We start from the raw sequence: 13051 nt of genomic DNA on the forward strand, positions 1-13051 counted from the left end.
ATATTGGGTTAAGAATGCACCAGGCAACCTGGAGCTATGCAACATCTTAGCAAAGCCAATTGTAGAAAGTTCTGTCTTTCCTACTAGCGAGGTGAGGCCTGTAAATCCAAACCACTAGGAAGTCATGTTATTCATTTTAGACCTTTTTGTACTTTATTGAAGTGATAGCTTTCCATACGTTTAACTTGCTGATGATCGCTGTTTATTTGACTGGACTGTCCAGCTCAGTTCTGCCTTGTGCAGATGATTCTTCCATTAAGCGTCACTGGATAGCAAGGAGGAATAAGAAGTCAGATTGTCTCTTATTTCCTTTATAGCCTTAGAATGCAGCATTTATAACAGCAGCATCCTAGCTGAAGTCAGCTAAGTTGGAAAGAACCCAAAAACCTTTGACCTAGACGGTGTACTTACCTTCCAAACATTTTGGGAGTCTTGAATCCACGTTTCTCATCAAGAAGGCTATTTTGATTTAATTTTTTTTATAGAAGTAATTAAACACCACATTACAAGTGAGAAAATCTCTCAGAAGAGTACTGCAGATTTTTTCGATCTCTCTTTTTATATAAAGATATCACATCACGCCAAAGAGCACTCCATTTGATGGACTGTGTTCAAATGATTCATTGTCTCCTTGCATTCATCCAAAATTGAAATGCAGAGCTTTGAATATATTCCACCAAAAATTACATTCACAGGAAAACCGAGGGTCATTCCTTCATATCCCATCACGTCAAGTTGAGAAAGTGAATTCAAAAGAATCTGTATTTTATGAGCCAACATCCAAAAAAAGGCATTGGATTGTTGTAAAAATCCAACTGGGTCATTAACATTTTTCAGGGAGGGACCAGCTACCCCTACATGTAACACCAGCCTCTGACTTTGTGGTTGACTGTTAATTGCCTCAAAGCAACTAGGGATGGACAGTAAATACTGCCTTACGTCACTCATATCCCACGAATAAAACAAATGAACCGGCGAGCCTGTTCATCACCGGTGTTATTGTATTCTCTTTGTTCCTGCCGCACCCTGTTCAGTGTTAAGTTTCTTCACAACATAGCTGTGCAAAGTTGAGAGGTTTGTGCAGGTGAATCAGCTATTGAAAGTTGTAGCTGAAAGAGGGATTAGAGCTCCCTTCAATGTCAGCATTCAGTAAATTGAAAGAAACTTAAAGGTCCCCTGGTAAGTGTAGGTTTATAAAGTAATTGATCACTTTTTTGACATTATTTTTGCTACGAGGTTTCAGCCTCCTCCTCTACACAACAATCTAATACCCAATGTAGACTAAAAAAATAATTTCAAGCATATATTATACAAAACGCAAGATGTCTGGTGCAAAATTTTGAACTTTTTGAATGACCATGCTTTTCATGTGATTTCACTTCTGGTCTGATGATGTGAAACTTGATTTAATTCAAAGAAGTACAACTTCATCTAACTCCTCCAATGTTAATTCTGTCTCCTTTTCAGCTAGGGAAAATGTAACCTTTTACGCTGAACATCTGTGTGTTTTTGATTACATAAACATCTATTAACTTTTAGTTAGACGGCAAAGAAATCTTTCTTCTGACTTGGCCGATCAATGTTTTATTTTTTTGCCGATTTTGCTAGTGCTACTTTCTCTTAGCATTTGTCACTCATGGTATGGGCTTTGAGAGGAGGGGGAGATGGTGGAGTGGTGATAATTTCACTGGTCCGGTAACCCATAGGTCCAGGCTAATGCCTCGGGTTCAAATCCCACCACCGCAGCGGGTGGAATTTCAATTTAATTAATGAAATCTGGAATTGGAGAGCAAGACTCAGTAATGGTGACCAGGAAGCTAGCATCAGTTGTCATAAAAACCCATCTGGTTCACTAAAGTCCCTCAGGGAAGGAAATCTGCAGTCCTTACCTGGTCTGATCTACATGTAACCCCAGACCCACAGCAATATGGTTGATCTTGACTGCCCTGTGAGTTAGCCTGGCAAGCCACTCTTCAAAGGCAATTAGGGAGAGTAAAATATGCTGGCCCTGGTAGTGACTTCACATGAAAGAATTTTTTTTTAAAAACAGTTTATTGCTGATTGCCACTAAATTGCCAATAAGGGAACCCTAGTGGCTGCTGTGAACTTTGTCCATAATCATTTGTTGTTTTATTAGCTATTGTATCCCAACTGCCAATAATATTTTTGGGCAGACCTGATATAATTGAGAAGCTTTTATCATTGTAAATTTCAAATTTTAAAGAATGACTACTGGTGGTGATGTCTGGTGACATGAATATTTTATTTGTGAGCAGGTTGCCAAGAATGTGTCGTTGAAGCAACAGTCCCTGATGATGGCTTTCAAGTAAGTAGCACAAAGAAATGTGTAAATTGAGTTAATTAAGGCTACCTCTTCTCAAAGCTTTCCAAAGTAGGTATCTGTTGGATCTGCTCTGTATTAACAGTGAGAAACTTATCATGTTGCTCTGGAACTTGGGAAAAAATCCATTAATTTGGTGGATTGAGAATTAATATTTCAGAATTAAATAATGACCAAGTAGATGTGAATCAAAAACAGAATTACCTGGAAAAACTCAGCAGGTCTGGCAGCATCGGCGGAGAAGAAAAGAGTTGACGTTTCGAGTCCTCATGACCCTTCGACAGAACTTGAGTTCGAGTCCAGGAAAGAGCTGAAATATAAGCTGGTTTAAGGTGTGTGTGTGGGGGGCGGAGAGATAGAGAGACAGAGAGGTGGAGGGGCTTGGTGTGGTTGTAGGGACAAACAAGCAGTGATAGAAGCAGATCATCAAAAGATGTCAACGACAATAGTAGTTGAGGACATGAAGACTCGAAACGTCAACTCTTTTCTTCTCCGCCGATGCTGCCAGACCTGCTGAGTTTTTCCAGGTAATTCTGTTTTTGTTTTGGATTTCCAGCATCCGCAGTTTTTTTGTTTTTAAGTAGATGTGAATGTTCATTTTGCTCAATCATTAAGATTTACTAAGACTTTTTAATGCCACTCAACCAAAGCTTTTTAAATGCTTCGCTGCATTTTCCCTTTTTTTAAATCTACAACAAGCATTGTGTGGGAGGAAATGTCATTACTTTAAATGGATATGCTAAAGGAATAATGGATATATACATGAGAATGATGTCGTATTGAGATATAGAATTTCAGAAACTCTGCATAAGAATATGATTTTTGGAATGACTTTACTGGCTTCTGTCCAGTTTATTTTAGCAATTTTTGGGCTTTGTGACCTTGATCTGTGATTGCAAAAGGGTTGCAATTTTTAACCACTTTGATTAATGAAGCTGATTATTACAAACGTCAGGCGTTTGTTGATACGTGTATGTGTTTGTGTGAACTTATTGCAGAAAACACTTGTGGAAAATGCATTTTTAGAAGCTTCAGTAGATTGAAAAGCCTATCGACCATGTTTGGTTCGAAAATTGCATCAATTCTATAGATCACAGAATATCCTTTATGTTAAGTTATTGGCTACAGATTAATAGGAAGCACATCATCAAAATGCTCCCATATAATACTGAAAAACAGTTCAAAACAAAAACAGAAATACCTGGAAAAACTCAGCAGGTCTGGCAGCATCGGCGGAGAAGAAAAGAGTTGACGTTTCGAGTCCTCGTGACCCTTCCACAGAAGGTCATGAGGACTCGAAACGTCAACTCTTTTCTTCTCCGCCGATGCTGCCAGACCTGCTGAGTTTTTCCAGGTAATTCTGTTTTTGTTTTGGATTTCCAGCATCTGCAGTTTTTTGTTTTTATCACTGAAAAACAGTTGTCTTATCAAAATGAACCTTTGTACTTGCCAAGGGGAGCAGCAGACTGCATTTGCTTCGCTGCTGGGCGCTCCTGACAGTATCAATAGGAAGTGTTCTATAAAATGCTTCACAGAAAAACAATAGGGACCGTAGCCTCAGAGAGGTCCAAGAGTGAAATGAAAGCTGTGGAAGCTTGGAAAATCACACTATCAGCAGGATATACAGGGTATCCAAGTGCTGTCATGAACTTCTGGATGGGTGCCGATAGAATTATACCCCAGCAAGAGCTGGTGCATTCGGGGAAAAGAAAATTAGCAATGGAAAATAAACTGCATTATACTAAATGTGGCGACAGAACTAAATAGTGAAATGCTTCAAGCTGGAGCAGGGTTGAAGAAACCTCCTATAGACGGCATAAGTCTGTAGATCTTAGCGGACAAAATCTGCCTATTTATGCCAAGGGAAAAAATGCAATAGCTTTCAAACTGTGTCAAGCTATCGATTCATCCATGACTTTTTCTGACAGTCCACATTATAATTTTTTAAAGAGGATTCTTTGAAAACAGCGCATTCTATGTATTAAGTAACCTACCTAGATGATTATTAGTGTCAGTTACTTTGTTCTCCCGATCAGATTTAAAAAGAATTGGTGCGCCGAACTCTCAGGTTTACCCGAGAAGGTAATTGAGATTTCCAGTTCATAATGCAACCAGATATAAGCTTTGTAGGCAGGTGTTTTGGCACGGCTGACTGCCAGCAATCTTTTGTGCTGGGGTGAGGCTAAAATGGAAGTTCTAAGATTTCTGGCTGTAGGCACAGGAAAGATGAGTAATACACTGGGCAAAATATCAGTCTAAAATTGTCAACTTTGTTCTTCTGCCCCAGGCAATGTTTTGTCTGACTCCTTTGTGGATGTGAGGTTGTCCAGCATTGCACCAAAAATTTGAAAGACCTGTGATTTACTCGCACAGTCTGAAGTGGTTTTGCTCTAGGCAGGTAGGATAGTCATTTTAATGGGTTGCTTAGCAGACAAAGGTAAGCTGTATTTCTGAGGGTATATCAGCTATCTTAAAATGCTTGCATTAAGAAGGAAAGGATGATTTTAAAATCTCGTACGCAGTACTTAATCAGTGTAACTTGATAAATACTTAACTTTCTTCTCATTTTTAACCAATTTTATTACCCAGTGAGCTTCATCATAAACAGAAAGATGACAGTAGAATTATCTAATTGTCCAGAATACAAAGAAAATAACCAGTTATCTGTCATTTTCTAATCATGGATAAGGTACTTGATAACACGACAAAAGAGTGGTGCATTTTATTCCTTTTGATAAAAGCCAAATATGTCCATGAAGGTGGCAGGAAAGTTGCTGCAGTTACATAGCTAGGAGTTGCATAAAATCATAGCGGGAGGCTGGTGAGAGTGTGAGAAGGTGGTCTTGCAGTGTGGGAGTACTGGAGACTGAGACGAGAGCTTGTGAGATGTTATCGCTTGGGAAGAACTGTCTTGGGCCAGAATTTTATGCGCTGCGATCGGACGTGTGGCCAACATGACTTGGCCGGAGAGAACATCGAGCAGGCGTCCCAGTGTCACATCGGCGATGTGCCATATCACGGGTCAGCCGACACGCATGGGAATCAGAAGTGCGCCTGCCGACGGAGTTCCAGTTAAGCCAGTTAAAGCCGCACTGGACTGGGATTATTAGTGCCCCGTGCACTTTTTACACTTGGCGCACAGGCCAGTTGGCCAGACAGGCTTCATGTTTTTGCATCATTCTCAATCCAGGGCGGGATAAAAAGCACAGAAGATGTCTGAAGGTTGAGGAGTTATGAGGACTGCTGTCAGCTGTTTGTGTTGCATTAGAGAGAGTTTCCTGGCATTTTTTTTTTGTGTGCAAATGTCCTTTGAACAATACTGCAGCCCCTTGCGGCAGCTCCACAGCAGTTATCAGCCTTCAGGGAGCTCATTGTAAACCGCCCGCCCGCACTCTCCGCTGTCTCGGCATCCGCCCTCTCCCCATTCCACACACCACCACCACCACTTCTGATTGTGCACGTCAAGCACAAAATCCAGACCCTGGTATCTGGACCACAGAGAGTAGGGTAATGGGGCCTGATAAGAGCAGTAAAACATCGTCAGAGTATGTGTGACAGCACTTGGGTACGAGACTGAGAGATCCTGCGATGTGAGAATACTTGGCCCAGCATTAGTGTGATGATGGACTGACGATACGGCTGCTTTGACGGAAAGGGAGTTGCTTACTTTCAGAGTATTGAGAGAGGGTGTCACTAACCATTGAGTTAATGGAGTTTTTTTTAAGTGAAGGTCATCATTAGGGAGGGAAGTCATGGGTACTTACCTTCTGAGATGAAAGCATTGAGAGATGTTAGGCTAGGTGACATTACTGATGTTGGGGGAAAAGGATAGGGTCTTGTAGCAGCAGAGTAAGGGCAGGAATTTCTTCAAAGGGTTACCCAACCAACAACTTGGAAAATCTTGCACTTTCAATGTTTTCCCAAGTCATTGCTGGGAAAACCCTTTAAAGTAATATTTCCCCTTCAATCCCTTCTCTGACCTTCCATAGGCACTGATGTTAAGGCTCATGTGGGTTCAGGTAGGGAGAATATAGAGGAGGCCCCATCAACTAATCACTGTCATGACTGAACCCAAAGCTGACCTTGAGATCTGGTGTTGTGGTTTGGGGACAAATCATTGGACTTAGTGCAGGTTTCCTGAGAAGACACATTTATTTTAAAAATAGATTACCTTAATGCTGAAAATGATTCCTTTCAACCAAAAATAAAAAGGAAGGCTTGCATTTATATAGCATCTTTCAAAATCACAGGATACCCTAGAGTGTTCCATAGCCAATGAAGTACTTTTGAAATGTAGTCATTGTTTTTGCAGGAAACACAGCAGCAATTTGTGCACAGCAAGCTCCCACAAGCAACAATGTGATAATAACGAGATAATCTGTTTTCCTTTGATTGAGGGATAAATATTGGCCAGGATACGGGACAAATCTCTTCCTCTCTCCTGTCCTTCAGAACACTGCCATTGGATCTCTTATCTCCATCGGAGAGTACAGACAGGGCCTTGGTTCAATGTTTCATCCAAAAGACATCACCTCTAACATTGCAGCACTTCCACAGTACTGCACAGGACTGTCGGCCTTGATTTTTGTGCTCAAAGTCTTGGAGTGGGGCTTGAACCCACAACCTTCTGACCCCGGCAAGAGTGCCAGCCACTAAGCCACAGCTAAAATCACTCTAACAATTAAAAAAGATGCATCAATTTTGAAAGCAATGAACAACTTGTGTCAGACTCTCCACAAGCAAGGAGGGTGTTGAGGAAGAGAAGCAGCTGGTTGCTGGCAGGGAGAGGAGTCAGTGGCAGACTTGAGGTCAGTTGGGAAGTTGTGACAGGCGTTCCAGTTGCAAGGGTCAGGTGACATTGTCAAGTTTGTGGTCCAATTTTGTGCCTACAAAGTGGAAGATGCTGTGGAGAACAAGGTTTCTTCGTTGAGAGAGAGTCCTGAGCTAAGTAAACAGTGCCAACTACCTCAGGGCCTATTTGAGCACTGATTCATAAGAGGAATGGCTAAATTTCAGAGTGTTGGAAAGTAGCATAACAGTAAAGTATTACAGTGAGTAAATATTACATAACAGGTAGATGCAGATGAAGGACTACTTAATTATATATTCAGAAAAGTATAGCCATTGAAGGTTACGCAGAGAGGTTACAGTATGCTGAAGAGCAACTTGTTCTGTTTGGTTATCGTGATCCAAAAAAACACCTGCATTTGGATTGGGACTATAAGAACATAAGAAATCCGAACAGAAGTAGGCCATTTGGCCCCTCAAGCTTGCTCTGCCACTCAGTAAGATCATGGCTAATCTTCTGCCTCAACTCCACCTTCCCACACTATCCCCATATCCTTTAATTCCCTTAGCACCCAAAAATCTATCAACTTCTGTCTTGAATATATTCAACAGCTGAGCACCAGAACTTGCTAGAGTAGAGAATTCCAAAGATTCACAACCATTTTGAGTGAAGAAATTTCTCCTCATCTCCGTCCTAAATGGCTGACACTTTATTCTAAGACTTCATGTTCTAGATTCCCTAGTCAGGGGAAATGTTTTCTCAGCATTTACCCTGTTAAGCCACTTAAGAATTTAAATATTTTAATGAGATTGCCTCTCGTTCTTCTAAACTCCAGGGAATATAGGCCTAGCCTATTGAATCCCTTCTAATGGGACATTCCCCTCATCCCAGAACCAGTCCAGCGTTGCACCCCCTCTAGGGAAAGTATTTCCTTTCTTTAGTAAGGAGACCAAAAGTGCATGTACTACTCCAGGTGTGGCCCCAACAATGACCTGTATCATTGTAGTAAGACTCCTTGTTTCTTATGCTCCAGTTCCTTTGTAATAAAAGCTAACATACCATCTGCCTCCCTAATTGTTTGCAGGGCCTGCATGTTAAGTTTCTGTGATTCATGTAAAAGAACGTTCAGGTCTCTCTGAATGAAAGCATTTCCCAGTCTCTCCTGTCTCTGCCTGTAATGGCCCCACATTTACTTTTACTAATCTCCTCCCATTTATAATCATAGAAACATGTAGAACCTGGGTTTTTTATGTCTCTTGCGAGTGCAATCTTTTCTTTTTCCTTATCAATTTCATGGCCCAACCTGCACTGAATTCTAAAATCCTCCTAACCCTCAGGCTTGCCACTCTTTTTTGGTAGCATTATAAGCCGCTTGCTGTGATCTAGTATGACAGTATCTTACACTCCTATTGTTAGCAACAAGTGGACCACTTTTTGGGGGGTTTTGTGCCATAGAGGTAAATTTGTTGCAAATTATGTACTCGTTCTTTAAGTGCTAACCAGTCTACCTTTAGGCAATTTTCCTCTCATACCTACGTGGCTTGCTTTGTCTAGATTAAAGATTTAAGACCCTAATTTCAGACTTAACTAAATAATTTTTGAAATCGATATAAAATTCCATACTATGGTGATTCTTCCCCAGAGGCCCTTTTGCCACAAGGTTATTAATTAAACCTTTATCATTGCACCCATTGTAGATCCAAATTAGCTTGTTCCTCAATTGTGTTTCAATGAAATCAACTCCCATTCTTCAAAATGCCAGAGGGTGCAGGCCCATTCTACTCGATCTCTACACCTAAGACAACCCACTCATCTCAGGAATCAATCCAGTGACCCTTTGTTGCTCCCCTCAAAGGCTAGTATATTCTTCCTTGGATACAGAGACCAAAACTATGCTTAGTACTCCAGGTGTGATCTCACCAAAGCTCGATAGCATTACAATAAATTTTCCTTACTCTTGTACTCCAACCCCTTTACAATAAAAGACAACTTACTATTTACCCTCCTAATTGCTTGCAGTACCTTTTGTGTTAACTTTGTTTCTTGTACAAGGTCACCCAAATCCCTCTGAGCACCAATATTTATTATTTTCTCATCATTTATAAATTTTTTGTAATTTTTCCTGCCAAAGTGAATAACTTGGCCTTTCTTACATTATACTCCATCAGCTATTTTGTCCACACACTTATATGTTCCTTTACAGACTCTGTCATCCTCTCAGCTTACTTTCCCATCAAATTTTCTATCGTCAGCGAACTTGGATGCATTACACTCAGTCCCTTCATCCAAGTCATTAATAAAGATTGTAAATAGCTTGAGATCCCAGCACTGGAAAACCCTGCTAACCAGAATGATGTGTTTATTCCTACCCTGTTTTGTATCCTTTAACCAATCCTCCATCCATCCTAACTTCATGTACTCCTGCCTATGTGTTGTCTTATTGAATGCCTTTTGAAAATCTACATTTATTACATTCACTATTTCCCTTTATCTACCCTGCTAGTTACACCCTCCAAAAACATTTATAGGTTTGTAAAACGCAGTTTCTCTTTCACAAAACCATGTTAACTATGCTGAATCATATTATGAGTTTCTAAGTGCCCTGATAACACGTTCTTAATAATGGATTCCAGTATTTTCTCAAAGACTGATGTCAGGCTAACTGACTTGTAGTTCCTGTTTTTTCTCTCTCTTAGCATTTAGCCTTTTCTAACTCCCAAACCACCAGGATCCTGGGGAATTTTGGAAGAGCACAACCGTTGCATCCACTATCTCTACAGCCACTAGGATGCACCCTAGATGTAAGCCATCAGGTCCAGAAGATGTGTTATTTTTTAGTCCCACTAATATCTCCAGAACTTTTTCTGTACTAATATTAATTGCTTTAAGTTCCTAACTATCTCATTAGACCCTCGGTTCCCTGCTATTTCTGGTATGTTCCTTGTGACTTACATTGTAAAATTATCAAAATACTTGTTTAACATTTGTCATTTCCTTATCCCCCATAACAATTTATCGTGTCTCTGTCTTTAAGGAACCCGTACTTAATTTTACATATCTATAAGAAGCTCTTACAATTTGTTTTTATATTTCTTACTTGCTTACTCCCATATTCTGTATTCTCACTCTTTATCATTTTTTGGTCATCCTTTGTTGGTTTCTAAAAGCCTCCCAATTCTGAACCTTGAAACTCTTAGAATTATTAGAAGCCCCCATTTTTAATGTAAGATTATCCTTGACCTCTTTAGTTAACCTTGGCGATGGATCACTTCTCCAGGAATTTTTATTTCACAAAGGAATGTAAATCCACTGAGAATTATGAAATTATTTAAAACTTCCCATTGCTTACCCATTATGATAACTTTTAACTCAACTTTTCAGCTCACCTTGACCAACTGCCCCCACACAGTCATACCAATGTAATTAGCTTTATTTAGATTTAAGATCCTTTTGAGTTAAATGTGGCACACTCAAACCTGATCTGAAATTCATCATAATATGACCATCCTTCCCCAGAGAATCCCTTATTATGAGATAACTAATTCTCCCTGTTTTATTACAAAAGACACCATCTAAAATAGCCTGTTCCCTGCTTGGTTCCGTGATGTACTTATCAAGGAAATTGTCTTGAATGCATTCCATGAACTCATCCCCCAAGCTACTTGTGCTAATTTGATTTGTCCAGTCCATATGAAAATTAAAGTTGCCCATAATTACTATGTTACCCTTCTGACAAGCTCCTCTTTATTTCTTAGCCCAACACTATAGCCACTGCTAGTGGTCATCTGACTTAATATGTGGCTCATTGTTTTGATTTATAATGCTCTTGTGAAGCACGTTGGGATGCTTTATTACATTAAAGGCACTATTTAAATATTTATTGTTGTTGTAGGAGACCTATCAACTACCCCCACCAGTGTTTTCAAACCCCACCCCCACCACCGCCAATTATTTCTTATCTTTACCCATACGGATTCTACTTCCTGATCTTCTGAGCCAAGTTCATTCCTCGCAACTTTCCCTGTGTCATCCTTTATCAGCAGGGCTACTCACCCCCACCACTTTTCCACCTTGTCTATCTCTTGGAAATGCCAAATATGCTGCCATATTTTGTTCCCAACATTGGTCACCAAGCAGTCACGCCTCTAATGCCTGTTGGATCAAACCCATTTTTCTCTGTTTGTGCTGTTAATTCATCTAGTCGCAGATGCTTTCTGCTTTTAGCTAGAGCAGATGTGGGTGGTTTTTGACGGTGATGAGATACAATTGTTGGTTTTCTGATCACTTCTGATCTTCATCTGCATGCTGTTAGCACCCACCTCATCTTGTAAATTCAGTTTCATTTTCCTAATGTGGACAATTTCATGGCACTTATTAAATCTTGTTTTTGGAGTTCAACAAAGGCTGCTCATGAATTGATGAGTAATATTAGAGATGTAGAGATCCAGTGAAAGTGGCCTTAACCTATATTTGCTGTCAGTAAACCCACGGTTAATTTATTTGGTATAAAATGAGTATCCCTGATTTAATGCGCAAGTAGACCTGTCCTATTGTGTCCCATTGTGTGTAACGATGGTGAGGGTTTTGAGATTCTAGCAGTCAATATGAAGTGCATGGATTTTGGGTTTGCGATCAAAGACCACACCATAATGCGCAATTAGCTCTGAGACTGATGGCTGGACCCCTGGTTTGACTCTGTTTTTCTTTCAAAATGATCATTTAGCCTTTGCGGTGTAAAACTTTCTTAATGGGGAAAAATATTTTCGGCTTGTTTTTCTTTCCTCTCTGTATCAATTGAAATGATCCTGGAAGTTTTGGATGGTGGGCGTGGAAATCTGCAAAGTTTCGCATTTGTTTTGGTGCCATTGGTTCCAAATCGGTAGAAAATTAGAAAAGGTCATGGAAGTTGAAGCGCAAATTGCGTCTGGCGCAAAGCGAGTTTTTGTGATGTTTTGCATTCGTTTAAAAATGAATCTGGCTAAAAGTTGCCTCAACCCCAATGCCTACCCCACCCCAAGATTGAGTTAATCACCACTGTAAGTTTTCATTTATAACACCTATTCAAGAGCCTTAAATATTAGGGGATTTTTTTTAGGCATAAGGGCACTAATAGACAGACTTTAAAAGCTTGAATATAATTCTTTTAGATTCAAACTGAGAAACTGTACACCAACATAACCAGCAAATTGTTCTGTGTATTTGTCATTTTTAGTTACTTTAAAATTGGGTTACACAAGGGTTGTGAACCAGATGCCAGCTGAAATGCTTATCTTTTATGATAAACCAATTTTCAGCTGTCTTAATCAAAATACACCAAATTACCATTCTTGAATATAACCAGGAATATTTCTTAAAGCAAAATTTAAAAAAAAAACAACTTTCTAAAATGCTTCTGACTGTGCTGGCAGGTTTGGTGTTTGGCCCATATGGAGATGAGTCCATGTGGAAGGCTGAGGGAGAAAACAGTTTCTAACTAACACAATTTGTGCTCGGGTTGCCGCTGGCCGTGGTATAATATCATGCAGATTATGCCGTAACAATTTTTCTTATACAAGATAGTTATGACTTGACTACAATCTGGTGCTTGAGGGGAAAATCTAGTAAATTGCAAATTAGAAAGAAAGCCTAAGTATAGATCTGAAGGAACCTTAACTTTTTAATCTAGCTGAATTTCGGTATCTTCATCCACGCTGTTCAAATGAAAGTTAAATTTAGCAGTTGAATGGGTATCTTGGGAATTTTTTCTCCCCCTGAACTGAGCACACTCTTCTTTCTGGCTTACGTTCACTTCAAATTCTTAACCCTGAAGATCTTTTCTTATATGAAAGTGCAATGACAAGTTTAACCACTGGTGTAAAACATCAACCGATGTGTTGGTTATTAGGTAAGCAAACTTTGTATTTTTCTTGAAATTGAACACC

The 13051-nt window shown here is 39.8% G+C and overlaps 1 protein-coding gene across 2 annotated transcripts in view; it reads left to right on the forward strand.

Moving 5' to 3' along the window:
- The window catches only part of spred1 (sprouty related EVH1 domain containing 1), an 87834-nt gene that overhangs the window by 55640 nt on the left and 19143 nt on the right, over window positions 1–13051 (forward strand). For both annotated transcript variants that reach the window (XM_041214971.1, XM_041214973.1), the window contains exon 4: window positions 2277–2326. In XM_041214971.1, coding sequence (XP_041070905.1) covers window positions 2277–2326 — 50 coding nt within the window. The remainder of the gene's footprint in view (window positions 1–2276; window positions 2327–13051) is intronic.

The sequence above is a fragment of the Carcharodon carcharias genome, chromosome 20 (assembly GCF_017639515.1).
Source record: "Carcharodon carcharias isolate sCarCar2 chromosome 20, sCarCar2.pri, whole genome shotgun sequence".
Classification (NCBI taxonomy): domain Eukaryota; kingdom Metazoa; phylum Chordata; class Chondrichthyes; order Lamniformes; family Lamnidae; genus Carcharodon; species Carcharodon carcharias.